The sequence below is a fragment of the Salarias fasciatus genome, chromosome 4, assembly GCF_902148845.1.
Source record: "Salarias fasciatus chromosome 4, fSalaFa1.1, whole genome shotgun sequence".
In the NCBI taxonomy this organism is placed as follows: Eukaryota; Metazoa; Chordata; class Actinopteri; order Blenniiformes; family Blenniidae; genus Salarias; species Salarias fasciatus.
This window is the reverse complement of record NC_043748.1, coordinates 5,870,066-5,896,845: the sequence shown is the minus strand read 5'-3', so window position 1 is coordinate 5,896,845 and position 26,780 is coordinate 5,870,066. Positions and strand designations below refer to the sequence as shown.

General features: G+C 41.9%; 1 protein-coding gene across 2 annotated transcripts; it reads left to right on the top strand.

The window, feature by feature from the left end:
* The first annotated feature begins 584 nt into the window (after positions 1 to 584).
* Positions 585 to 25,948, top strand: pbx4 (pre-B-cell leukemia transcription factor 4). Of its 2 annotated transcripts, XM_030090515.1 has the most exons (9): positions 585 to 1,319; positions 3,418 to 3,531; positions 5,094 to 5,167; positions 17,651 to 17,895; positions 18,897 to 19,087; positions 19,244 to 19,379; positions 19,480 to 19,636; positions 22,446 to 22,532; positions 23,584 to 25,948. In XM_030090515.1, the coding sequence occupies exons 1-8, from the start codon at positions 1,135 to 1,137 to the stop codon at positions 22,487 to 22,489; spliced, it is 1,146 nt and encodes a 381-aa protein (XP_029946375.1). In that variant the 5' UTR covers positions 585 to 1,134; the 3' UTR covers positions 22,490 to 22,532; positions 23,584 to 25,948. The 2 variants fall into 2 exon arrangements, with proteins under 2 accessions (XP_029946375.1, XP_029946376.1); XM_030090516.1 differs by lacking the exon at positions 3,418 to 3,531 and having other exon boundaries at positions 587 to 1,319.
* Positions 25,949 to 26,780: the final 832 nt, after the last annotated feature.

The following is a 26,780-nucleotide window of genomic DNA, read 5'->3' as shown; positions in this document are numbered from 1 at the left end:
AATAGTGTTTGTTGTGTGTATTCTTTTTGTCAGTTCCTTTCTTTCCATGCACATCTTGGTAGCCATTAAACCTTATTGCCTGTTTAATTTCTATTCATTCTTATTTGATATTTTGACCTCTTTTATTTGTTATGTTCTATTTTGTATGTGGAAATGCTGTAAAAGATTTTATTTCTGGCATTAAAATGTAATTATATTCTTTTATAATTATTTGTGTCACTTCAGAACTGGACTGGACTTCAGTATCCTTGGGTGTTGGCTAAACTTTGACTCAATCACAACCCTTCTGATAATAAATGAATACTGCACTTATCAAACTAATAAATATATTAAATGATGGCATGCACGTCTATCTACAAGCACGTTTTATGCAAGCATAAATACTATTATCTCTAAAAATAAATGTCTTAGTGTTTGTTCACATATGCAAACATTTTGAAAACGGACATACAACCTCCCAATAGCTGTTATTAGTTGGTTTTTTTTTTTTTTATTCCTATGGGAGTTGACTGATTAATCCAGCAGTGAGCGCGCGCTCTGTGCTGAGTTTAATGGTCCAAACGACGCTTACGGCTCGCGCAGATAAGAACATCCCACTTACTCGCGCGACATCAACAACAATGGCAAACCGATGCCTGTTTTGGTAGGAGAATTGTGATTGGATCCACACGGTCCAAACTCCCCGCAAATTACGCCTTATTCTTTCTCAAATTGACGAGTTTGGTTTTTAAAACCACCGTGCTCGTCCGCGGTTATATTTTTCTTTTCTTTTTTTTTTTCTCCCGAAGATGTGCGAGGCGCTGTTGGCAAACCCACACAGTCTATGCATGTGTGTCCGTGCTGCTTTTCTGCTGGGCTACAGCTACTAACCTAGCTGCTTTCACTCCGCGGTTAGCTAACGTTAGCCTGGCCGCGTTTGCTGACGGGAGATTAAAAAAAACGGGCGAATGTAAAGCGAATTTGCGAGATCTGGTTTATGACAACAGTCTTCGAGTGTTTGTTAATCGTCGCTGTCGGGTACGGTAAAGAGGTGTTGTATGATTTGTCGTAGAAGATACTTTGCTGGCTAGCTCGCAGGCTAGCTATTTGTGTGTATTCTTCGACTGAGGAAAACGGCGAGTTTTCTTTGAAAGTATGGATGACCAGACCAGGATGTTGACGGGTCTCACCGGACTCGGTGGACTATCGCAAGCCGATGTCGGTGACCCAGACTCTGTCAGGAAACAACAGTCCCTCGGTCAACCTCAGCAAGACATAGGGGATATCCTACAGCAAATAATGGCCATCACCGACGAGAGCCTGGACGAAGCACAGGCCAGGTAAGACGAGCGGAGAGCCATTTTCCACACGATAGCTAAGCTAAAGTGCGCTGTGTGTCTTATGTTTTTTTAAGGCTTGGACGTTTGTGTGAAACATTCACGCAAGGTAATGCGTAATTGCAACATAATGCAACTTCGCGTCAAGATTTTATCTGTCGCTAAATCGCCAACATTGTTCTACGTTTAAGGAAGGAATATATGTGGAATACGAACAGTGCTGTGTTGTAGTTTGTAAGAAGCCCTTTGTTGCTACAAATCTGGATTTATCTCAAACCGTGGTCTGCCACTATTGTGTATGTGTAAAAATAATTATATAGTACTGACGATTAATCTGAACTAATGTCAAATTCAAAAGTTCAAACTCCTTATTGGGTCAGTGACAAAAGCATCCATATAGAAATTACAAATGATCGGTAAACCTACGTTATCCCCCAGATCCTTTGTTTTGATACATTTTAAGAACTTAAGTTAAAGGTTTGTTGTCTGATTGAGTTCACAACACAGAGGAGTGCAGAGCTTATAAGCGCTGATCCCTCCTCCTTACAGTTACTAAAACTATCCAAAAGTACGTGGACCATAATACACAGTTCCTCAAGATGGAGTGTGCTTTTGCAAGTTGCCAAACTCGCGACTGTTTTTGTTCTGGTCATGTCATAAGTTTTTATTTACCACTAAAGTTGCCAGGCCAAATCGGATTTTTTTTTTTCTTTCTGTGATTATAACCATTTTTGTCTGAAGTGCTCCTATACATTAGTGTCAGTGATCTAAAGATTTGACGCACAAATGAGTGGATAAATCAGGGTAAGGTCCAGGCATACTCGCTGGTATATATCAGGCAAGTGATGTCCATGGTGACAGTAATTAGTCATTCATGTGACTTGTCACGTAATGTTTGTATTGGAGGTATTTTTGCATGTCATTATTGTGGGGAGTATGCATTGCTGTGACGGACTGAGCCGCACTCATTTGCCATGTGGTTCAAGGAGCATAAGGTCAGTTTCAAATGAAGCGTCAGTATTTCAACAATAGACAACCGTCCACTGCAAGACTGTGGCCACAGTGTGATGTGTCATTAGCTAGTGATTTTCCACCCAACATTTGACCACCTGGTTCTCTTAATTAATTCACTCCTCTTTCACTCCCTCCCTCCCTGGTGTTCATCCTTTTCATTGTGTGCTGGGTGCAATCAATTCTCCTATAATGTGTACGCGAGTGCAGCTGTCCGCAAATCGAGTTTCTATTAATGAGATGGTGGTGAGGGGGAGGGATGATGCTCTACTGGCAACCTATGAACGTTGGAATATTATCTTTTCCTCACTATAAGTTTGAGGACTTAATCCAGACTTGCTTCATGACACAGATATTGTTTTTCCTCAAAGAAAATGTTCTTATTTGTATTTTTTTTATCACACTTTTTTTTTTTTTTTTGCTTGATTTTGGTAATATGATGCCACCATTGATTCACATGGAAAATGTCTGAATTTCAATTATTTGGACTTGAGGAGTCAATTATAGCAGAGTGAAATCATGTGGCAGGGGTATTATATTGGAAGTCAACAGTCATCTGAGAAAAAAAAAAACTAATTAAAGGTGTGGCAATGGAATGCCAAAGGTGTCCTTGTCTCCTATATTTTTATATTGATCCAAGTTCCTATTCAGAGCATAACCCCCTCTTGTGCCCAAGATGAATAAACACAGTGCAGTGCAATGTTTATATCCCACAATTAGATATATGGACCTCTCAGGAACTCATACAATTTCCTGATTTTTATCATGTAAGGTTAAAGGTCAAAATAAGATTTAAAACTATAAAGACACTGTTTCAGGACTTGTAGTTGTGAATTAAATTGTACAATCTTTGATAGCTTCGTTCTTCCCTCTGACCATGTTTGTCACCCACACATCAATCTTTGACTCAGTCATGAACTGCAAATTAAAATGTGTGGTGGCTTGCACATGAACATGACACCCTTGTCATGCAGGGTGGCAGTGTGTTGGGATGGGGAGTGGTCAGGGAAGCGCAATAACTCAGTGTTGCAGAGTACACTTCCTGCGCACCATCCGCCCTCATCCTCTCACCCTGTCGCCATATGTTCAGATGCTGGTCAGAGGAATCGCCGGCGCATTGGGGTGGATCAGACGACCCCACAGAGGGAGGGAGAGCAGGGGGGGGCATGGCAGGGGGTGGACTGCCACTCAACTTCCAGCACAGGTCAGTACAGGACCGCATGAGCACCCCCTTCTCCCCCTCCTGCTCATACTCTCCATGCTGATGGCAGCCCTCCCCCCCAACTCAAATCCAGCAGTGACAGAATTGGTGGATAAAATGATATATTTAGTGCGAGACACATAACTCTACACACATAGTACTGCCTCAATTTTCCCACAGAACGGCAGTCATTTGAGGTATGTGCAATAGCTTCACTATTTGCTAGTCCCCTCATAAATGATGCAGTGGACATTCACGACTGGAATTGGTGTTGAGGTTATAGGTGTAGCCAAATCATATTCATTTGTGGTTGTTGTGAATGTGTTATTTTTGATATTAATAGGACAAAAATGGGTTTTATTTGTAGGCTTTCATTTTTTTCCGCAATTTTATGTTTTCATATTCATGGTCATCATTACCAGAGGTGTCATGTATTTTTCACCTGAACTTTACTTGAATGCTCCATTTCAAAGTTGTTGCCTTTGAAACCTGTTTTTTTTTCTTTTTTTTTTTTTGGGCCATAAGTGGTGCTTGTTTTATTTTATTGAACTCTCTGTCGGGCAGATTCAGAGGCTTGTGTTTAGTTACTTTATAGGATTCGTCATTAAAAACACAGGTCGCCCACAAAATCATTGACATCTTTACAAGATAATGCTTCATTACAACAACACTGTAAAGAATGGACAAGCAGTTGTTAACAGTGCGTCTTCGACAAACTCAGTACAAATCTTAGAGTACAGGATGTCATCACGTATTGAATGCATAGTTTGACGTGTCAATTTGACATTCCTGGACGTTAAAATATATATGCATTTCTGTATTTATTGAGCTACTAAATCACACCCCTCTCTAATTTAACTATGTAGTTACTATACACTTTTAATACAGTAATTTACACCAGAAACAATAGTGTCAAGTCACTTGGGGTCGTATTAGTGTCGGTGCTTTGCGACTGCATTCAACTGTTGCAGCTTTTATGAAGCTTTATAGGTGTGTGGGTTTAAGTGATTTTCGGGAAGACTTTGTTGCGGAGGAGCCCTGATTTCATTACAGTTAAATATTTAAATTTTGCCTTTTCTCTGTTGTTCACTGTGAGCAAGTTCAACAATGAAGTTAATGTTTTTGTTTCAGCTGATATTGCATCTTAATTGTTATTTCTTCTATCCACTTACAATGTGTGTTCATGGAACAAGTCATTGTCGAGGAGCTAGAAATAAGATTACCTTGTATTAACTCTGAAGTCTTGTGCTCAGTAATGATGACCTTGAGGTTTGGCATCATTACCCGTCCCACGGTGCAAAGCATCCAAATGACAACATTACTCTTGCTAGTTCGGATTGATGCATCAAGGATGTGTCTGCACGGACAAAGGCATTTGGCTTCTGAAAATGCCTTTAAACAACATGGCTCTGTCCAGCCGTGTTGCACTACACTATTGAAAGGCTGTATGCATAATACATACAGCTTCTCTACCTGTTTTTATGGGGGAGGACATGAAATGACTTGAGATGGAGGTCTGTTTATCGTAATCCCACTGCTCTCTCACTCCCTCTTCTCTCTTACAGGAAGCATGCCCTGAACTGCCACCGAATGAAGCCAGCTCTCTTCAGCGTTCTCTGTGAGATCAAAGAAAAGACGGGTGAGTCTCTACTCCACTCACTTCTCCAGTCTGCACAAGTTACAGTCTAATGCTGTGTGGATTCGTTTCAACTTCCCGTACACTCCACTTCACTCAGCACTGTATTGATCTACTGTTAGTTGCATTCGCTGTGAACTAACGTAACCACATGCACAGCACAGATCATAATTCCAATGAAGTTTTCATTTTTGCTGTTTTGTTTTATTATTTATTGAAGCCATGCTGAATTTTGGCACCTCTTCAGACCACACTGACCACCAGCTGAAACTAATCTTGGGAAACCAGCACCTTTTGGAACTTGACTCAGACAGCAGGATATTGTGATATAACATGCTAATATCTGTGACTTTTATATCTTATCAATTTATGATTTGGTTTCCAGTAAATGGAATGTATCAATATGCTCTGCTTGGCTTACCCTTCTCCTTATCTTGCCTATTGAGCAGCAATATGACCAGTTGTGTGAACTATCATACTTTATTAATCCCCTTGAAGAAATTCTTTTTTTTTTTTTACCACATTGAACCATTCTGTTTCTAGGATGACAAGTGTTTACATATTATAGATGTAATGGCAGCAATAATTGCTGTATTAAGACAGGGCAAAACTATCTAGCGCCACAACTCACACTACCCCAGCATAATATATTCAAATTATTAGGTTAAGAGTCTGAAATCTGATTTAGATGGAAAGTTAATGCACAGTTGGTCTACAGCAGCCAGATTTGTGCAACTCCATGGGCATTATGACTTTATAATCAAAGATTGGAAGTGTAAACACATTTTCTTTTCTGCTTCTGCTTAAGCGGCTAAATCACATAGTGAAGGATGATTGTGTATAATTTATTGAGGATATAAATGCAGTCCTCTCATCAAAATGCAACAGGAAGTGCAACCATCCTGACACCATCTTAGCAAAAAACAAATGTTGAATATCCAAAACAGAGTCAGTTGGAGTTAAATCACATATTAATTTTGGGAATATCTATATTTTGCATTCACATGCTACTTAATATCACCTTGTTAACCATTCAAGTCAGCTATCTTGAGAGATTTTAGTGTTCAAAGGAGGAGGCCAGAGGATGGATGGCAGATTGATGGTTATGATGGCGTGAATGTGGTGTTTTTTTTTAATTCTCTCCCTCTGCCACTGTCTCTCCCTTCTTGTGTTGCGTTCCGTTTTCTCTCTCCTTGTCCTTGTGTATCTTCGAACAGCACGCCTCTCTTGTTCAAATACAATTTGAAAATGCTGCACTGCTGCCTGTTGTAGCCCTCTGTCAATAATGTATTATTGCTCTCCAGTGATTGGAGAAAAGTAAAGGCTAGGCTTGAGTGAGTGGGGCAGGGTACACTGTTTCCCAGGCAACCAGTGGTCTTATTTACCCTAATGCCATTCACTTTGATTTTCACATTTAGTCTCTCAGCAAACTAGAGAGAGGGTCTGTGTGCACTTGTACAGTAACCTGAGCAGAAAAACAGTCCAAGCATGGAGGTAGTTAACAATAAATACATGCTTGAGTTCAATATGCCAACCATAAAATATAGAGGTGTTTGGCTTTGCTGGTACTGTGCTGGCCATCTGCCATGTAGTGCCCTCCTAGCTGCACTGTGTACCTGCCTTGGCATTTCTCTGTTACGCAGACCCCCTGTAGGCCCCATTGTCTGCCTCTGGAATGTCAATTGACTTCTCTTGGTTTGCAGCTTGTGGAAGACACAATCAGTAGTCTTTTAGTATCTCCACAGATATTCTGCAGTATTTTTTTCTCTAACAAACACAAACTTGTATTGGCATAGGCACATACACACACTGTCTGCCTCGCACACATACATACACACCAAACGGGGATAAAAGCAAACTCGGTCTTGGGTCTACTCCTACTGCCTCGGTCTTGTCCTATCCCCCTCCCTCCCTCTGGCTCGCTCCCATTCTTGAAAGAGAAGACTTGCTCTGAACTCAGGGCTTTGATATGGTAATGTAATGGTGGTGGTGGAGGCGGGGAGTAGGGGCATGGGGGATGGGAGGTGAATTCCTTTGAGTGCTGCAGTTGGTTAGATTGTTTTCATTGTAAAGGAAATGTTCTGCGCAAATGGCAGTATCCCCACTCCCACCACCACCACCCCGAAAACACCCCCCACTGTATAACGGTGCTTGTGTTGTCCTGTGCTCTCACATTAAACATGACCTTCATCTGCATAAAATTTAATTGTTGTCAATACTATGTTAAAGATACACCCTTGGAAAAGAAATTAAAGCACTTATGGAGAGACAAAAATGATCAAAGTTGAGAGCCAGTGGCTTAGCTTCAACTCTGTTCTGTTCTCCCTCACTCTCATGGGTATTTGCTGTAAAAATAGCTCTTGGTGCAATGGGACAGCTTATGCCAAAATCTCTCACAAGCCACTGCAGTTCACTCTCAGAAGTTTTTCATTTACTTTGGGCATGTTTCAGCCGTTTCTCCTTACTTTTATACATTCCTTGTGTTTTACACATGAAAGTCATAATTCTGTCAGTCACTCTGTTCTGTCACCTTCCTCTTTTTTTCATGCCTGGAGTTTTCCAGTTGTTTATTCTTGGAAATGTTATAAGTGAAGTTAGATATTTTTTCCAAGTGAAATTAGAAGTATGCAGTTTTCTGTACTGGAACAGCAAAGTCAACCCTCTCCCTCCTCCCCCACTGAGTTAGACAAGTTCACACTGCAACACTTGCCACTCATCTTGATAAGCTGTCTGATAAACAACTCTGCGGGATAATGCCACGAGTTGGCTGTGTAGAAATAGTGACAAACTGGCTACTATCCTACCTGTCTGAGAGTGAGATGGCTGGCTTTGTGTCACCTCTCATTAAAAGTTGACGTGTGAGTCACATTCCCTAGGATTTCCTTGGGTCCCTGCGCCACCTCTCATACGGACCACGATTCCCTCAGCAGCATCAGTGAGGATTTAACAGTGAGGACATTCTGGTGGCCTGAAGCCAGTGTGATGCTAACTGGAGCCAGTCGGTTGCTCTGTTAGGTTCCCAGTTGTGCCAGTATCCCGACAATGTGTCTGGGACTTTGGTTAATTGCTTTTGGCCTCAGTCACTGGCCCAAGCAATTCTCTGGGCAGATTTTTGTTTTTATAGCAGATAAAATACAGGACTTATTGAATAATTACTTAAATGTTTGGTTGAAGATCAAAAGCAGTCCTGTATTGCCGGCTCGGAATAGTTTGATATTTCAGCCGGATACAAGCTCAAAAATCATACAATCAATTTTTTCCGGCAGATCCAGCAATATGTTACTAGCATGATGACAACGCAACAAGCTGACAACCCATCATCACATCCTATTAATGTTTTGACGAGGTGGTTGAATGGCGTGATTTGTTCCCTCAATGAACTCACTTCCTGGTTTGTGTCTGTCCCTGCTGTTTCTGAGAGGATTTATTTAAAAAGAAAAAAGAGAGAGAAAAAATCCCCGTAAGAATTGTCTTATCGATAAATGTAAAAGCGAAATCATGCTGCAAGTTTAGATTTATTTTTATTCATTAAAATATTCACATTTGAATGTCTGTATTATTGTTTGATGCTCTCTATCATATTTACACATACAGTGGCGTAGTGGTTAGCACACTTTATGTGTGAAGGTCGTCACACCAGAGCTTCTTCCTATGCATGGATTTTCTCCAGGTGCTCTGGGTTCCTCCCGCATTCCAAAATTGATTGATTATCCAAAATTAGTTGGTTAATTGATGACCCAAGTACATGTCACTGCGAATGTATTTGGCTGCGTTTCTCTTGGCCTGTGATTGACAGGCTGTTCCTGCCTTCGCCCTTACTTAGCTGGAAACCGCTCCAGTTCCCCATGACCCTTAACTGGATAAAGCCTTATAAAAGATGGAGGGATTAGGTGGCTCACTTTTGGGGGGAAAATGTTTTGCACAAGCCTATTTTAGCATTCACTAAAATTTCAGTGTGGCTCATATTTTCCTGGTAGTTTGTAGCCTACATCAACAGTTCAGCAATTTTCAAGTGAGATTTATCTGAATTGGTTGCCCTTCTTGTTCAACTGTATCCTAATGTTTACTCCTTACAGGAAGTGACCAGATTTCTTTAACCCCCCCACCCAAAGGAAAAAAAAGAGATTTTCTCTTGCTTTTGGATTCCTGTAATTTAAGAAATCTCCACATAATAAAATATTTGAAAAAAAAAAATCTCTATGCATTACAAAAGGACCTAAGAAGCCAAATGGATTCACTTCCATGCTCGCTGCATAACACATTTGTAGCTGAAAAAACATAGGAGTGCTATTAAATCACACGTAGTTGTCTTGTGGTTATTTACAACCTGAATAAACATAACCTTTGCCAAACTGGAGAAATCGAACTTTGATATGCAAGACTCCCCTTTTCGAGCTTTTGCCCTCAGTCTTTGTGGTTTGTGAGTGGAAAACCCCTTTTAGCATCATGATTGCTGGAGTCTTTGACTGAGTACAGTACATGAAGTCTAGTGAATCACATGCCTCATTAAAGCAACTTAATTATTATTAGTTTTCAAAGAGCCCAATTTGGAACAGAGCCATAAAATTTTATGAGTTGTTAGGTACCCGAGGGAAGTATTTTATTATATTTTATGAGGGGAAGCATACAATGCATTTTAAGCCAAAAGCATTAACAAGATCATTTTTTTGTGCGGTCTGTTTGCGGCTACAAAACCGGCATTTTCAGTTTTACTAACACTGACGTCTACAGTAGCAATAGGCCGTGTCTCTGTGTACAGTCACCAACTTCTCACTTGATCAAATCTTTAGGTTCTTTTTTTTCTTCTTTTTTTCAGATTAGGCTTTTTTTTTTTGTTTACACAGTCGACACAGTGATACAGGATTATCTGATTGGCTTTTCAAGAATCTCTGTGTTTTGTGGCGTCCTGCCACTCAATTGTTTTTTTCTCTGCCCCACTCCTTTGCAGAAGAGGATGAAAAAAGATAGTGTGTGTTGAGGGGGTGCAGGAGTGATACAGGGAGATTGATGAGGCAGTAAGAGCAGGAGTAATTACTCGGTGTCCATTCCCCAAGCCAGATTGGCAGACGGCTAATATCACACAGACCCCTGGCCCTGACAGATACACCCCCACCCCCACCCCACCCACCCACATATGAGCACACACACACTCACACACTCCTCCCCACCTCAGACAGAGAACCCCAACATTCAGTGTTGCCCTAATAGTGTGTGGGCCAACTGATTGCCCCATGTGGTATTATTCCTGAAGGAATTGAGAACCTGTCTATGGACGGGGAATGAGTCTCAAAAGCTTGTGATTTTGCTTTGTGGTCAGTGAGGATTTGACAGTAATCGGAATGGCTGGTTGTGTTACTGTGTTACAGTTTATTGGCAGATCCAAGTTCATCCAATTGACATCTTGCTGTCAGTGTTGCAAATTAACAAAAATACCTGAAAAAACAAGAGTGGCATAAAATGAAACACATTATTTTTGCAACCTAATAGCCTAAATTCATTTAGATGGAAAAAAAAAATGCTTGAAAATTCCAAGGTAGCTCCACCCTTGCAACAATTTGAACACATTGTTGGCAGACATATAGTAGCTGATGTGTGACTGTCCAAATTGACAAACTGGACCAATTCCAGTGTTTTGCAGCTACATTTTCTCTTGCATTGATAATTATTGTCAGATTTATGTCCAGCAACAAGACAACACTGAATAAGCCGTCATTTCTAGCTGAAGAGGGTAGACTACTACCTCATTTGCTCTTCATCGAAACATGTCCATGTCGCTCATACTTTTTTTTTGGTTTTTGCACTTAAAGGAAGCCAGCCTCTCTTTAATTAAAGATATGTAAATGAGGTCTCAGCTGGATTGTACTAGTTTGGTGGTAGTGGGGTGAGAGAGTGCCGGAGCCCAACTCCTAATCCTGACTAATTAAGGATTAATTACAATTGATGGGCCCCTTCCACCCCTTTGCAGTAGTGCACATTGCTGTCCCAGACAGTATGTTTGTATATTTCACACCATGTCATAAATGCGGGGGAGAAACAGAAACATCGGGGCGAGTGGAGGGAGGGGGAGTCCAATCCACCGCAAAATTAGCATGGGCTTGTTCTCTTCGTCTGTGTTGGTGGATGGATTGATGCTGCAACACTGTCAGCTCATCTAGATGAAGGCCATATTCCAATTTATATTCTATGACATATTTGCATCTTAATGTATTTTTTTTATGTAAAATGTTTTTGCGTTTGTGCGTGAACACACACTTTACAGCATTTCATAAAATAGCAATTGTCAGTTGTTGTATTCACCAGTCATAGATGCACAGGTCTCGTACTTGTCACTGAGATGGTACATTGGACCTATGCTACCTAACCATGTAGCCTCAGCTCGCTCTGGCACCATCTGACTGTGTCATAATGCTTGTTCACTTGTTATAAATGGGCACTGCTCTTCTGATCTATCGCTTAATTGCCACCTAATTTGCATAACAGTGCAAATTAACGACCTCTCAAATGAGCGTTCATTTTTCACAAAGTCTTTAGGAGCTCCTTAAGAGTCTGTGCTAATGAGCACAGGAGGCAGCTGGCCTGATGAGAGTTGACTGGGGGAAGATCCTAGCAGTGCTGTAACAAGCCTCCTGCTTAGGTGTTCTTCGTCATCCTCTTCCTCATCGTCTTCCTCCTGTGACATTTCAAATCCTTTACTCTGTGCTTCTCTGTATTCTGCTCTGTGCAAAAAATGTTGTGGACTGGGAATATCGCGTTACTCATTTACTCACAGTCCACTCTGCCTCTCATTTATGTCACATTATTAAAAAATTTTTTATAAAAGCATTTTACATTTTCCCTGCACTCAGTAATCGAGTGTGGTCCAGTGGTAGTTTCCTTGAAACTGCCTCATGTTTTCTCAAAAGAATATAAGCTGTGAGCAAATACCTGTGTACTCGCTACAACTCAAGGACTGTTTGCTTAATGTCTCTGCTATGTGGATGAGCTTGAAATTCAGACTCTGGGTTTACATGACATACAAACTCTTACCAATGTGAGACAAAACAGAAACCTGTCCGCATAGGAGACAATATATTTCATGCTGCAAGTCCGTTTCCAAACAAGAAAAATTGAAGTGGTGCTTTTCTTCAGCAGGTGATGATATCTGCACAAACAAAGCTAAACATCTCTGTTTGATCATCGAAGATTATCAGTCAAGTTTCCACTAAAACTTGATCCACTATTCTATTTTTAGCGCTGTCAGATATGCTCAACACAATCACATTGACAAAGATTTTCTGCTCTTGCGTGTTTTTGAAGTTTCATGAATGTATTTTTTTGTAATTCCTAAAAATTTCCAGAATATCAAGATTTGACTGGGTACATATAAATGTCGATCTATGCCTACAAAATGACATCAGTTTATCTACCAGAGTACTATGTTTAATAGTGTAACCAAAATCACCAGGGAGAACAATTTGTGTGTGTTTCTGTGTTTTGTGATGTTTTTCTATCTTCTTCGATGTATTTATGCAGATTAAGTAACGACACAGTTGTGTATCCCTCCCTCTGTATTTGTGTGTGTTGTCATTGCTGGAGTGTCCCAGCCCTGCTCTTCAGTTAATTAAGGCCTGATTAATGATGTGTTGGACTGAAGTGTTGTGTTTGCCCAAGGTGTGAATTCTCCAATTCACACCTTAATCAGACCACACTGTGTTTACTCTGAAGTGTGTGTTTGTGTGTGTTTCGGAGTGGGGGGCTGCGTGCAACAGGACTTTGGTGAACTACCCAGACAGATGCTGATTAGTGTGAGCTGCTTAAAGTTGAAATGGGCATATGGATTGAGCTAATTAAGTTGACTGTACCCTTTTAGAGAAATGGACACAAATTTCTTTACGTTGCATTTCCTATAGGCATACAGTACACGTTTTCAATTAACATTCTGAAAAAGTGAGTCAAGAAATTTAGTTTTAAACTGGTTTTCATGCTGTTATTTTAATGCCATTATTGCCAGGCATTATTTAATTCACCTAAGTCCTTCTAAATCCCCTAATATGCCACCAAATTAAGGAAGTCTGCTCGTACAGAGGAACTTGTTTGTCAAGCGTGATGTTAATTAGTTTGGATTTGATTGCTGAACTGTCTATGAGTTGATTATCCTGTTATTTGGGCTTTCAGTTGTCAAATGAGATCAAAGTTCAGTTGACCAAGTTCCCACGGAACAGTTGATGGCATCAGAACTGACCCATCATTTAAAATATGCACACAGACGATCATGACTACTGAGCATACTAGCTTTTGATTACTTGGTTTTACAGACATGATAACTATTTTTGGAATTTTGCCTGCTGTTCTTATTAGTTGAAAATTAAATATTTAGTTTATTGTAATGACGTGTTGACTGTCTCCTGCAAATCTGATGCGTCAGCTACCGGTAGACTAAATTAATCTGTACTTGGGGGAAGTTCTGCATAATGTTTATGTGGGAATCTATTTAATTTTTTTTCAGTGGACATCAAACTAACCCAAAATGACTGATCTTGTAAAAATCTGTCCCGTTTTAGTTTGCTCAAACTTGGACTCTGTCCTCTTGCATTGTTTTTCCATGATTTTCTTTATCATCAATTTCTTAGATTGAAAAACCTGCACTCCAAATTCAGCCTGAACTTTTTATCCAAAAGCCATTTATGTTTCACAATATTTATTCTTTGCCGGTTGTTAGTTGAGTGTCTGTCTGATGAAATGGTCAAAGAGACAAACATGTTGGCTTCAGTTCTGATTTTCAGCACCAAGCATATATTTGCCATTAGTTGAACTCCTTTTACACGGGTTTACTTATCACATTTTCAGTGCAGCACTTCCGATTTGCTTTCGCATTTTTGTTATATGAATTTGCATTTTTATGTAGCATATTTTCATGGTAACAACGTCTTTCTAAGGGCAATTCCCTTTATCTGAGTTCTCTGTTTGTAATGAAAGGAAAAACTGATGTTTTCACAGTCCTATCTTCTCTCTCTCTCTGGCTCTCCTGCTCTCTGGCACGTCTCTGCTCTGGATTCTGTATATTTCTGTGGCCTCCCTCTCTCTCTCTCTCGCTCTCTCTCTCTCTCTCTGTCTTTCTCTCTCGCTCACATATCTTCTCCTGTGACTCCTTTTTTTCCAATTCTCCTTGGTTCTCCTTCTACCCTCTCTCTCTCTCTCCTTACCTTTTTTCCCCTTTTTTTTTCTTCTCTATCCTTCTCTCTCTCTCCCGCTCCCTTGCTCTCTCCCAGTGAAAGGCTGAGAATACCCAAGGGAGCTGATGCAATTAAAATGCTAATCCTGTCTGTCTACAGAGAGAGGGAGAGGGGGGGCTGACAGCATGAGGGATTGCGGCTCACATGGAGAACTCGACTGAAATGGAGAACAGAGGGGAGGGAGGGGGGCACTGGGGGAGAAGGGGTGGGGGTGCGTGGGGGGGGGTGTGCTGAAAGGGAGAGGGGGAGGGGATGTGTGTTGGGGGAGACAGAGTGAAAAAGGGGATACTAGCGAGGGAAAAGACAGACAAGGATAAAGCTTGTGCTGTGAGCTGAGCAATGATATACTGACTGCGTTTAAGTCTTATCTATGCCTATGTGTGGAAGGCATTGCAGTTAATGTACAGCACACCACTGCTGGTTAGGTTGTTCACCCTCACCTGCACCACTTCATATATTGTGTGTTGTGTCTGCACGGCGCACCGTTTCCACATTGGCTGTGCAAAAATGAGAATGATTATGTATGCAGTGAAAGCCCAGCTGGATACCCTGAATATTTCATAGTATGTGTTGCTCGCTTCGTCTCTCAATGCCACACCGCCCAGCTTGGCTGGTAACGTGTGCATAATGGACTGATTTCTTAGGGGTGTAGATGCAGGCTGTGGGCCTAAAGCTGTCTTTCTATTGGAAAAAGAATGGGAATTTATGGAATTTAAGTAGCATTACTTAAAGTGCTCCTTGGGTTTTTATCAGTGGACCGTGTTTGTTCCTGGCAGACTGTGTCAGAAGTCAGCCGGTAAAAAGAAAGCATTGCTCTCATGTCAAGCTATACAGTCAGCAGGTCTTAGTCCAGCAATTGACTTCTCATTGATGTATATATTTTTTAACTTTCATGAGTCTGCTGCTTAATTACTGCCAAAAAGATTTTTTCCACTCCTCCTCATATGTGTGTCATGAGTTACTTTCCTGTGCGATATCTTAACTCATCTCAGCAGCTGCTATAATATCACTAGGCCACTAGACTGTGCATGAGTGCAATTCTGGGTAATCACAGCTTAATTGGAGTAATTAGGGGAATGTAGGGGCATTAGGCTACAGCTGGGGGCCATAATGAGTGGGGGCAAAAAGGAGGGGGAGAGGTGAGAAACTTCCAAGAGCCACAGTTGCCCTCTTTACTATAGGTCAGTTGTGCATCTCAGTGAATTGACATTAGAGATAAAACTAGCCACGCAAAACCTAAACTTATCTGGAGCAGATGGCTCCAGAATTTGTCTCTATGACGAAAGTTTTACCCACCATCACAGGAAGCCTTTTTGCCATTTAATATTTTCAGAAGGTACAAAAAAAAGCACTTTTGGTTTTTGATCAGTGAAGTAGCTACAGGTTATCTGACTAAAAAGTACCGGGGAAAGAGAAAGGAAAGAAAAAGAGGAGGGAAAGAGATGGGCGAATCAGGGTCATTAGTTCAGGCGGCTGGGTCTGCTGCATTCCTGAGCCCTGAGCTGGGGGAGCAGCAGAGCAGGAATGTGCCTTGGAGAGAGAGGAGACCTAAGCAGAGAGAAAGAAAAAGGCAAGAAGGAACAAGAAAAAAACTGGGAGGAAATAAGAGGAAAGTTGGACAGTTTGCTACAAAAGACGTGGTGCTGTGGTGGAATAGACTCATTTATCAAATCAAGTTATGAAAAAAAAAGCAAGCGCTAATTCCCTCCACAGCACTTGGAAATACTAAGCAAAACTGTTTTCGTCCATGTTTTTTCACATCGTTACCCAACAGCACGGCTCTTCTCATTTGTTAGCTCTGACTGCTCCACAGCTGCAAACTTACTTTTCAGTGCAGGAAAACTTAAAAAAAAAAAAAACAACTTAAAAGAATCAACAAAGTGTCAAAACTTGGCCCAACAAGATATGAATTAATGTGTTGATTTGCCCTTTAACCTTTGATGAGGAAACTTTCATAATCCCCCAAGAAGGACAAACGCCTCGCACCACCCAGTTTCCACTGGGGTTAATCTCGCCGTCCATATTGTGAGCGTCTGTGTCTCTCACAGGACCATCTGGGTTCCTCTGCAGTTCAAGTGGGCTTTTCCTTCCTTCATTCAGCCTTTGGATACACAAATCTGTGTAAACGCGGATGTACTGTGATACATTTGACAATAAACCCAGATTTTTATTCATGAGTTGAATATGCGCTGCAACTATACATAATTTCAGACAAATATTTCAACTGTTAAAAGATGATTAACTGCAAATTACTGAATTTTGTTAAAAGAAAGAACTTGTCAGAATTGCTCTGATCCTTAGTTACACCTTTAACAACTTTGCTTTATGGAAACACTTGATAGAAAAATAGGCCAAACAGGGATACAAAAAACTAGAAAATAAAATTTTCTGAACTGTAACAACAAATTTATACTTTTTAAAAAGGTATTTACATATAAATAAGGATAAATCAAACAGCGTATGTACTTTCTCTGTACATCCATTTCGCATATTATTGTTAATAAATAAAAGAAAACTTTAATTAGTGCCACATTTATCATTTCTTAATTATTATTGTTGCTGAGTAAATTCTATACTCGACTCACTGGATTGCTCAGCTTCTGCTTTGTCTCGTGAAGTTGAGAGATTGAGAAGCTCGAAAAGTGCCGGGGAAAATTTAGTTAACCGTTGAAAGCTGGGGGCTTTGAAGAAAAGATGTCTGAAGTTAAAACTTTTCAGTTACAGAGTGGTGTCTGCAAGGGAGGGAAAGTGTGTGTGTGGATGTGTGAAAGAGAGAGAGAGAGAGAGAGAGAGAGAGAGATGAGAGCATGGCTGCAGGCTGACAGAGGTCTTGGTATAATACAGTGGTGGAGAGCAGCGACTGATAACTATACTTATGGCCACTGGGGCTCATAGTGACAGCACATGCACTCCCATTACTGGTCCCATGCCTCATGCCCTTATCGCTGGCAGACTGCCACAGAGGGGCCACACTGCCCTCTGCTGCTGAGTCCGTGCAAGTTCAGGCTAATTTAGAATTCAGTCAGGCGCTCATTGCAATGACTCAGGGGAGAAACTTGACTGGGTTTTGACAGGGCTGCACTTCTTTGAATTTTAGCAGTGATACAATGTCTTCCTGTACAACCTTAGCAGACACAGAAATACCCTTCCACTGGTTGAAATGTGTGGTCTGTCAGTTAAACGATAACTTTATAACCAACAGGTTTTTCGCGGCTCCGAATCCTGTTTTCCATTAAACTGCATCTGACTTGTATTACTTCTCCTTTCTTTGCAGTGCTGAGTATACGAGGTGTGCAGGAGGAGGACCCCCCAGATCCCCAAATCATGCGCTTGGACAACATGCTGTTAGCTGAGGGTGTGTCGGGACCAGAGAAGGGCGGAGGATCAGCTGCAGCGGCCGCAGCTGCCGCAGCGGCAGGGGGCTCACCCACCGACAGCAGCATTGAACATTCAGACTACAGGGCCAAGCTCGCCCAGATCCGTCAGATATATCATTCTGAGCTGGAGAAGTATGAACAGGTTGGTGTCGAGCAGACCCAAATGCTTGGATAGAAACTGTTTTTTACATATTGTGTTTTTTTCACCCCCACCTTAATTTAAGAACATTTTTATTTAACCATATTTCACACATGTGCATTATTAAACATGCAAAGAACCTTTGATATACTCTATCCTAGGTTGCTGATGGGAAATACTTAACAAGTTATGGCACACATAACAAGTGTCTAGTTTTTTTTCCTCACATCTGCAGTTGGTTTCCTTATTTTCAAACAAAAATGGCAGTTTTTTTATACCCACGGTGATCCAAGGGCAAGCAGATATATTGGAAAATCCGACTCTGGATTTAACTTAAACTTTGCAACACAATTCGTCTCATTACGGGTGTTTCAGAGGCATTTCAGCTTCTCTTGCCAGCTGCTGTAGTGTAGTTAGACCTGAGCTTTGACCAAAAGTTACTGACAGTTTTTACGTACGATTAAACCCAAAAACAAATTCTTCATATCCTGATACTAAAGAGCTTTTTTATTGTGATACTTGATGGTGATTCCATGTTAAACTGCTAGGAAATTATAATCTATTGATGTCCAGTTTTCCACAAGTGAATGACAGTGGAAGAGATCACTTGTTGTCATGTTGTAAACTAAAGCGTGTGATAGAGCTCATTGCCTAAAATATGACATCTGAAGATGTCTTTATAACAGATGTAAAGAAGTTAATTTTTTTGTGTGTAAAAATACATATATAGTACTAACTGACAATGAAATTGAAAAACAGTATCCTTTGTTTTGTTTTGGGATTAATATTTTCTATCATCTCCTGGTATTTTCACTGGAAATCCATTTCACAAGCCAAATCCACAAAACCTATTTTCAGTGCAAAAGGAAAAGGAACATGTTTGATTGAGCCGAAGAGTCAAACAGCTGAGGTCTTATCAAACCGACGCCGCTGTGCTCAAAATCTGCGCCCTGTCCATCGCTTCACAAAAGCACTGAACTCCTCTCTCTGTGTCTTTGTTCCAGGCCTGCAGCGAGTTCACCAACCATGTAATGAACCTGCTGAGAGAGCAGTCTCGCACACGGCCCATCTCTCCCAAGGAGATTGAACGCATGGTGGCCATAATCCACCGCAAGTTCAGCTCCATTCAGATGCAGCTCAAACAGAGCACCTGTGAGGCCGTCATGATTTTGCGCTCACGCTTCCTTGACGCCAGGTCTGTCTGTGTTTGTCGAGCTGTTGTTTTCTGCCGTCTTTGTGTGTTAGACTGTCAGTTATCCTCATGGGGCTTTAGGCTTTATCTTCTGTAGTCGTGCATTATGGTGAAATTCCAAATATGTTGATGGCAATCTTTTTCTTTTTTCTCTGTCAGACGCAAGAGGCGTAACTTCAACAAGCAAGCGACAGAGGTGCTGAACGAGTATTTCTACTCCCACCTGTCTAACCCTTACCCAAGTGAAGAAGCCAAGGAGGAGCTGGCCAAAAAGTGTGGGATCACTGTATCTCAGGTAACTTCTGTGTGTGCAGATGATTTTCTTGTCAACATATTTTAACTGAAAGAGTTTATACCTGTAAGGACTATTCACATACAACATTTCTGTCACTCAGGTCTCTAATTGGTTTGGCAACAAGAGAATACGCTATAAGAAGAACATTGGTAAGTTCCAGGAGGAGGCGAACCTCTACGCGGTTAAAACAGCGGTGGATGCTGCCAACGTGTCGGCGCAAGCTAGCCAGGCTAACTCTCCAGCAACACCCAACTCAGGTACGACGTGCACCGTCCAATCTGCAAGCGAACTGTTTGTTCTGTCGTATCTGTACAGCTGACTTGCTTTCAGACAGCCATCATGCAGCGTCGAGTCAAGTAGTTCTGAAAAGGTTGTTTTGAGCCAACAAGAAATGTTCTACTTTTTGTATAATCAGAAACCTGAGGCCATTCTTAAGCTATCTGCTTTTACTACAGATACGATGCTGTCAAGGACAGTGTTGACTTTAGCTGGAAGGAGCATCAGAGGTCAGCGAATACTGGGTCAGATGTTCTCCGTTAGCCAAGTGAGATCAGTCATTGTGCAAGGAAGCGCTTGACTCTGCTGTGTTTCACATCTGTGTTTCTATCGAAAAAATGATTCCTGTATGTCGAAGCTGAGTAGAATAGATCCATTATTGATCCCATAGAGAAATTATTTAGTGTTGGTTCAGACAGCAGTTCTATTGAGTATAAAGCAGTGAATAAACTAAAAATCAGAGTCAAATATTAGTAGAAATCAGTATTTACTGTTCATGGGATCTGTTTTTTCCCCATTGAAAGTTATTGCTTATTTGCTGTTTGCATTATGGACTGTTTGAAGGTTTGCAAACTTTAGAATATTCAATGCTTCTTTAGTTCCCCATATATTTCAAAACACACAAACAATTTCAGGCTTGATTAATACTCGGTTATTTAAAAGGGATTTTTATGTTAAAAGCTTTTTGTTCAGCTTTTATTTGTCTTAAACAAAAATTTTATTATTTTATTATTATCGGTTGCTTTTCTTGTACATGTTGCTTAAAGTATTTGAGCTATTTATATAGTTTGTCTTGGTGCTATTGCTAAGTAGTTAAGCAGCACATGATGAACCAGGTAGGTGATTTTCCAGATATCATGATTCATGTGGTCAGTGGTCTTTATATAGCTTCCTCTGTTCTCCAAAACAAAAAAAAAAACAAAAAAAAGCTGACCAGCTTGGTTTTAAAACCAAGACACTGAGGTTTGTCTTGCAGACTGAGTGTAGGGAAGTAAGTAGGACAGGGTTTCATGTGGAAGGAACCTAATTGTGTCAGACATGCTCTTTTGTTTTGTAATGAAGACACCAAGTTCAGCAAGTGTCCTGGTCATAAAACACACGCTAAATTTAAGCATTACAAGCTGCGTCTGTTACTGGAAGGACTGCCAAGTCGCTATATTTGAATAATAGTGTAACTTTTACACTGAAGTGTGAAGCGTCCACCACTGTCACTCCGTCCTAACCCCACCTGCCTCAGTGGGTTGAATCCAGTGAAAACCACTATGATGTGAGCTCACGTGGGCTGAAACTTGCTGTTCACATTTTCACTCCTTACGCCTGAATTAACTCAGGAGCTCTTTGAAATCAACAAAACTCAAGAGGACCTGTTCACGGCTTTCACAGTTTGCAGTTGTTTCCAGCCTTTTGTGCTCCTGAAATCCCCGGTTTGTCTCTAAGAAAGGCTGCAGACATTACAGCGCTGCAGAAACTCAGAAAACTGCCGACATCCGCGTGGACATTAAGAAAGACAGTGGAAGAACGTTGATCAAATGAGAGCTACGCAGTGTCCCTGACCAGTGGTAACCTTTTGACCCCGTTGCTATGAGGTAGGGTTGACTGGCTATTGGATATATATATTGCCTACAGGGTCACCGGGGTCATACAGCCTGTCCCACACAGGCGACACCTACCTTGGCCTGCGTTCCCTCAACGGGGAGGGTCTCAACATCGCCCCCTCTCTACAGCCGCAGGTATGCACTGAGGACAGCTGCAGGATTGACAGCTGACCTCAATGCTGTTAACCAAGCCACCCCGTTACCTGGAATACCTTCCCCTAGCCTAGCTCCTCTCGACCTCCCCTCTGACCGTGTCCCGACGTTACCTTCAGCACCACCAGCTCCCGCCTCACAGCACACATACACAAACTGACCGCTCTTTACTATTTATAGTGAACTCTGAGGATCACGTTGCTTCACTTACCACAGTCGAGATAGTTACTTGAGGCTTTTTTCTCCCATTGAAAGCTGAGGCACCGTTTGCAAACCCCTCTGAGAGCGGGGAATATGTTTTGGGATCTGGCCTGACTTCAGCATACATGAAAGCCAATCATGATGCATTTCATGAGTCATGCGTCCTCGGAAACGACAGCGCCATGTAAATTTCCCTCTTTGCATCCAGCTCATGAACGACAAACCTTCACGTGTCCTCTCAGTTTTTTGATGGGTTGAGTTTGTGCTCTTGCATTATGTGTGCACACAGTTCCTTCAGTAAGTCTAGCGTTGACACTCTGGTTAACAGTGTCAGGGTTTGTCATCAATACCTTTCCTGCTGTCAACATGCATTTGGAGTTATTTCTACAAATCAGAGCTGGGGATTGACCCAGCAATCCGTTCAGCTCCTGGTCAGTACGTGTATCATTACCTGCTGCCTTCCCTCCCCACTCCTCCAAACGGCTCCCGTCCCGTATATTCACCCTGTCACCCGAGTAGACACAGAGTATCTCCAGAGTGCCTTCTCCCTGTGACTGTTGTGTGTTACTGCAGCTGTAGCTGTTTTGTTCTGGACGGATTCACAGATTTCTGCTGTTCAGCATCATATCGTCTCATTGATCGATAATAGAAAAAAGTTGTAAACTGCTAGGTGGTTTGATAAGAGGCTCTAATTTTGGAGAACTGTATTTAACGGGAGGGGATGGATGCAGTAGAGGTTTGTGGATCCTGTCACTCCCCGGGTTAGTTTGTGGACGTCGATTTAAAACAAACGTGTTTGTCTGCCTGAATGTTCTCACGCCCATCGCTCTGTCTTTGTTAGGAGGATACCCTGCACCGTGCTACACACCTGACGGGCGGCTATGAGGAGTTGTCGGGTAGTGGCCTCTACACCCCTCATCGCCTGGATGTGAGTACAAACTTTAAACTCTGCTGTGTTGATCTGGTGAAGATGGGTGTTTAGTCAGTCAGTTTGAACACAGTAGGTCTTCATTTCCAAATGCATTCTGGGATCCTTTGAAAATGTTATTTCACCTTTTGTAGATTTTATCAGCTGTTGTTGAGCTAATAAATGTAAAAACTAATAATTCAATGTGCTCGGCACTGCTTGTAGCCAGAAGTCAGCAGTGCTGTGAATTTGGCAGGATAGAGGCTCATTATGTTTTGTTCCCATGTTTGTCTTGATAAGAGCAGCATCAGTGGCGCTGGACGAACCAGACCGCAGTGTGAACTTAAACTTATTTATAGAGCTTTGGCCTGGACCGGGGAACAGCACAACAACAACAACCCCAAGATATATTAGATTGTGCTCCGCGCACGTGATAGAATCTGGTTCTGTGAGTGTAGTATGGTATTTTACTGATTTCTAGATGAACCATGAACAAACAGAAGTCGCATGAGCTGCAGTTTGTCATGCGAGGTTCTAAGTCCACATCTGCATGACGTGATTGAACTTTTGCTCGCACGGTTGTTTTTGACTGAGAAAACTCATACAAGCACGACCAGTTCAAGCAGTTTATGCAGTTTTTGAAGAAATGCGCATATCACTTCACAGCTTTTAATAAACCGATAAATCTGAGTATATGTTCACAAATCATAGCTTTATGAATTTGGAGCAGATGGTTTTGTTGCACGGATCTCCCCTCAGAAATGTGGGGCCAGACGTGGTGCTTGGACTGGAAATTTAAATGCACATCACAACAGTTTCCCTTCGGTTATGTAATCTGGTTTCTTGGTAACGCAGCTCTTTGGACATGAATGTAATCCATCAGGAAGCTGCTGTGGTGTTTCTACAGACAGGAAGTCCTTTAAATGAAAAGCACTTTTGTCTGTAGCCACCGAGGTGTCTCGGGATTGGATCCTGTGACGAGTAAGCACATACATGGCTGATTTAGACGGCTAATTTTAAAACTCCCTCCTCATGCAGAATGCTCTTTTCTTCTCCCCTGATGGTTTCGCAGGCTAACAGCTGGCAGGACACCACCAACCCCCCCTCGGTAACCTCCCCTCCCGGTCCTCCTGGCAGCGTCCACTCCGACACCTCCAACTGATTCGGCGGCTCCCCCCCCTCCCCCTCTGCCTCCACCTCATTTCCCGCTGCGGTCCGCTCCGACCACCACTCCTCTGTCCCCATTTTTTCTCACCGCCTCCCTCGTGTCTTCAACCGCGCGGCCGCACGAGGCCGCGCTCACATTTCATAAACACACACACTGTGCTGGAACACAGGACAGCCGGACACTAGTTTGGAGGAAGCGTCCCTCTGGCTCCTTTTCAGTGCTCAAAGCTTTGTTAACTCTTGACGAAAGGGGAATGGAGCGCACCGATGCCGAGAAACACATCTTCACATTATCAAGGACTTTTTGAAAAACCACTGACCCAGCTGTGTAGATGATCATGATGTCTGTACATTATGTGTATATGCACGCCGACTTCACACAGTACTCACACAGCTTGCTCACGTGCTTTCGACCTCCGCACTCAACCCTTTGCTTTGGAAAACTGTGTGTGATTGCCTGTATCTCCCGAAGCCTTGGCGTTTGACAGCCAGACTGTTGATACGGATCACCAGGGAGCTCTGCTCACCTTGCTCGTACCAAAGTGCTGCCCCAGTAGTCGTCAACACGTCCGTTCCTCTGAGATCACCCTCTGCCGACGCGACACCAGACACCGTTGTCTCCTCCCCCGTCCTTAACGGCTCGACGTCTCATCCCGTCGGAGATTTCACGGCGAAACAACTTGAGACGCGCACAGCGACGTCGCTGCGCGCGCGAAAAGACCTTTCCATGACATCCACGTCGCAAAACTTTTCAGTCATTTTTGCTGGCATAAAAAGATGTGTCAAGCACAAAAGTTAGCATCCTTGTTACGGGTGTTTCTACCTGTATAGGGGAGTTAAGGGGATCACTTTTCCAAACCAGGCAGGACAAGTGATGATAGGGCTGGTGAGAGGAAGAGGAAAGGGCAGAGAGAGGAGAATATCTTTGGTTCAGTGGATGTAACTAATAGCCCTTTTTGTTGCTAACCAATAGAGGGTGTTGGTAGATGGCTTGTAGAATTTACTTATTGCTTTCTGTCCACTAGTTTATTTGATTGTAGGCTATTTTCTAATGCTGTTTCACCAAGAATGCACCAGCCACCACCAAAAAGTAGCTCAATAAAGCATCTAAATGACGATAAAAGAAGGGTGGAAAGATTGTGGGGCATCGATGTGTTATTGGGACAAACGTGACATGAATTTAGAAACGTGACTGTCTTCCATGCATGTAGGACTTCTAGGCGTGATCTTGTTTTCATTTTAACTTTCCAAGTTTTTAGCTTCATTTTTATTAACAAAAAATAAAGGGTATAATTATTACAGTCAGACCAAAAAGGAAAACGTGCATCATGTATTGCTATGATGTGTGTGTGTGTGTGTCTCTGTGGGCGTGTGTACAGTGTTCTTGGGACGTCTCGGTCAAACGGCTGGTGTTCTCTGACCTTTGTGAGCATTATAGATACCGGGTGCTTCCACCAGCCAATGACACGCCGGATGGGGTTACACTGAGACCCCTCCCCCCCCCCCCCCCCCCCCCCCCCCCCTCCCCCTCCCCTCCCCCATCTGAAAAACGTTTAAGCTTGTGAGCCCGAGGCAACACACCGCAACCTTCTGTTGTACCAAAACCAAAAATACCAAGTTCAGCAATGTAATAATGCTACTCTGTGTCTCTCTCTAAAGTCGGTGCACGGCCACCTTTTCAGTTTGAGGAGAGGAGGGAATTATATTTGTATCTGTGTCTCTCTGTGTGGTGTCGTCATGCCTCAACTTGATTTTTTTTCTTTCTTTCTTTCTTTCTTTTTCGGGGGTGGCATTTTTTTGTGGGCGGGTGGCGTGAGGACTGTCATTTTCCACTTGTAATTTGATTGTGGGCATAGAAGGCATGCTCTCCCCTTTACACATCCCTTTTACCTTCTGGTTATTTCTTTTAATTTTTTTGTGCTAAGGCCAATTGGGCAAGGGCTTCTTTCTCTCTCCTCTGTTACCAAAAAAAGAGGCAGCACTGGGCGTAGTGAAACTCATATTAAAGACAAACCTGCAACATTTTTGGGGGAATTTTTCATTCTTTGGGAGTATTTTCTACATTGTTATGTAAACAGCAGAACATTTGTGTCAGTCATGACTTGGTTTCAAGATGTTACAGAACAAACTTTGAGCTTGAACGCTGGTCACACAATGATATCCCACATTTAATTGCTTTTGTTACTCATTGCAGTTCATATGACTGTATCTTATATGAAAAAAAAAAAGTTATTGCCACACCAAATTATCATGCCCCCTTCCTTTTCTACCTGTTGTAATGGATGTCACTGTACAGTTTGTGTAATGCTTCAGTATTTTCTTTTTTTTTTTTCTTTTATAAATTCTGATGTTGGGTTGAGATGCCAGTTTTTATTTTATTTTATTTTTTTGGCTTTCGTTTTCACAGGATTCACAATAACTCTGTATAACTTTTTGAATATTATTTAGGTCTTTTTGTTACATAACTGGGTTGCAATGTAGGGTTTCCGGTCGTAGCGTTTGGTGCTGTGGAAAGAAAACTGTGATAACTGGTGTTCTCCCGCGGACATGACTGCGTTTTCTTTAGGTGCGTTTTCCCATGTGGGTTCATGCGCTTCCTCAGTTGTACAGTCACTTCCTCCCAATTTTTTTTTTGCCCCACCCACGACCGAACGTCGACCTTTTAGGCTACATCAACCCGCCACAGCTGAATACAATATGCGAGCGATGAATTTGCAGCAGAGGAGTTTCATTTTTTGATAATTGTTGAAGACGGCCACAGTAGAATACAGAGAAATCGTCCCAGTATGAACACAGGTTTTGTTCAGCCTGTAATTTTGCGACAGTTCCGAAATGCAGAGGGAAATTTAAATCGTGTTTAAATATAGTTTGGATGCTTTGAGTGACTAAATGACTTCCACAGCACCAAACAGCTCCTGGAAACCCGTTTGACCTTTCTTTTTATTAGAGTATTTGTATCTCCCTTCTTTCCCTTGTATTTACCCCTCTCTCTACCTCTGTCTTTCCATTTCTCTTGTATATAACCCCCACTGTTTTCAGACTTGTGAGTCTGTATGAACTCCTTTTATACCTCAACTTTAGAATTGTTCTAGAAAGAGTAAA

Bases quoted from the DNA above. Each gene is read 5' to 3' on its own strand.
- pbx4 (XM_030090515.1), top strand. From the start codon at position 1,135: ATGGATGACCAGACCAGGATGTTGACGGGTCTCACCGGACTCGGTGGA. The intron at 3,532-5,093 runs GTCAGTACAGGA...TCTCTCTTACAG, and splicing joins CCACTCAACTTCCAGCACAG to GAAGCATGCCCTGAACTGCC. The intron at 19,088-19,243 runs GTCTGTCTGTGT...TTTCTCTGTCAG, and splicing joins TCACGCTTCCTTGACGCCAG to ACGCAAGAGGCGTAACTTCA.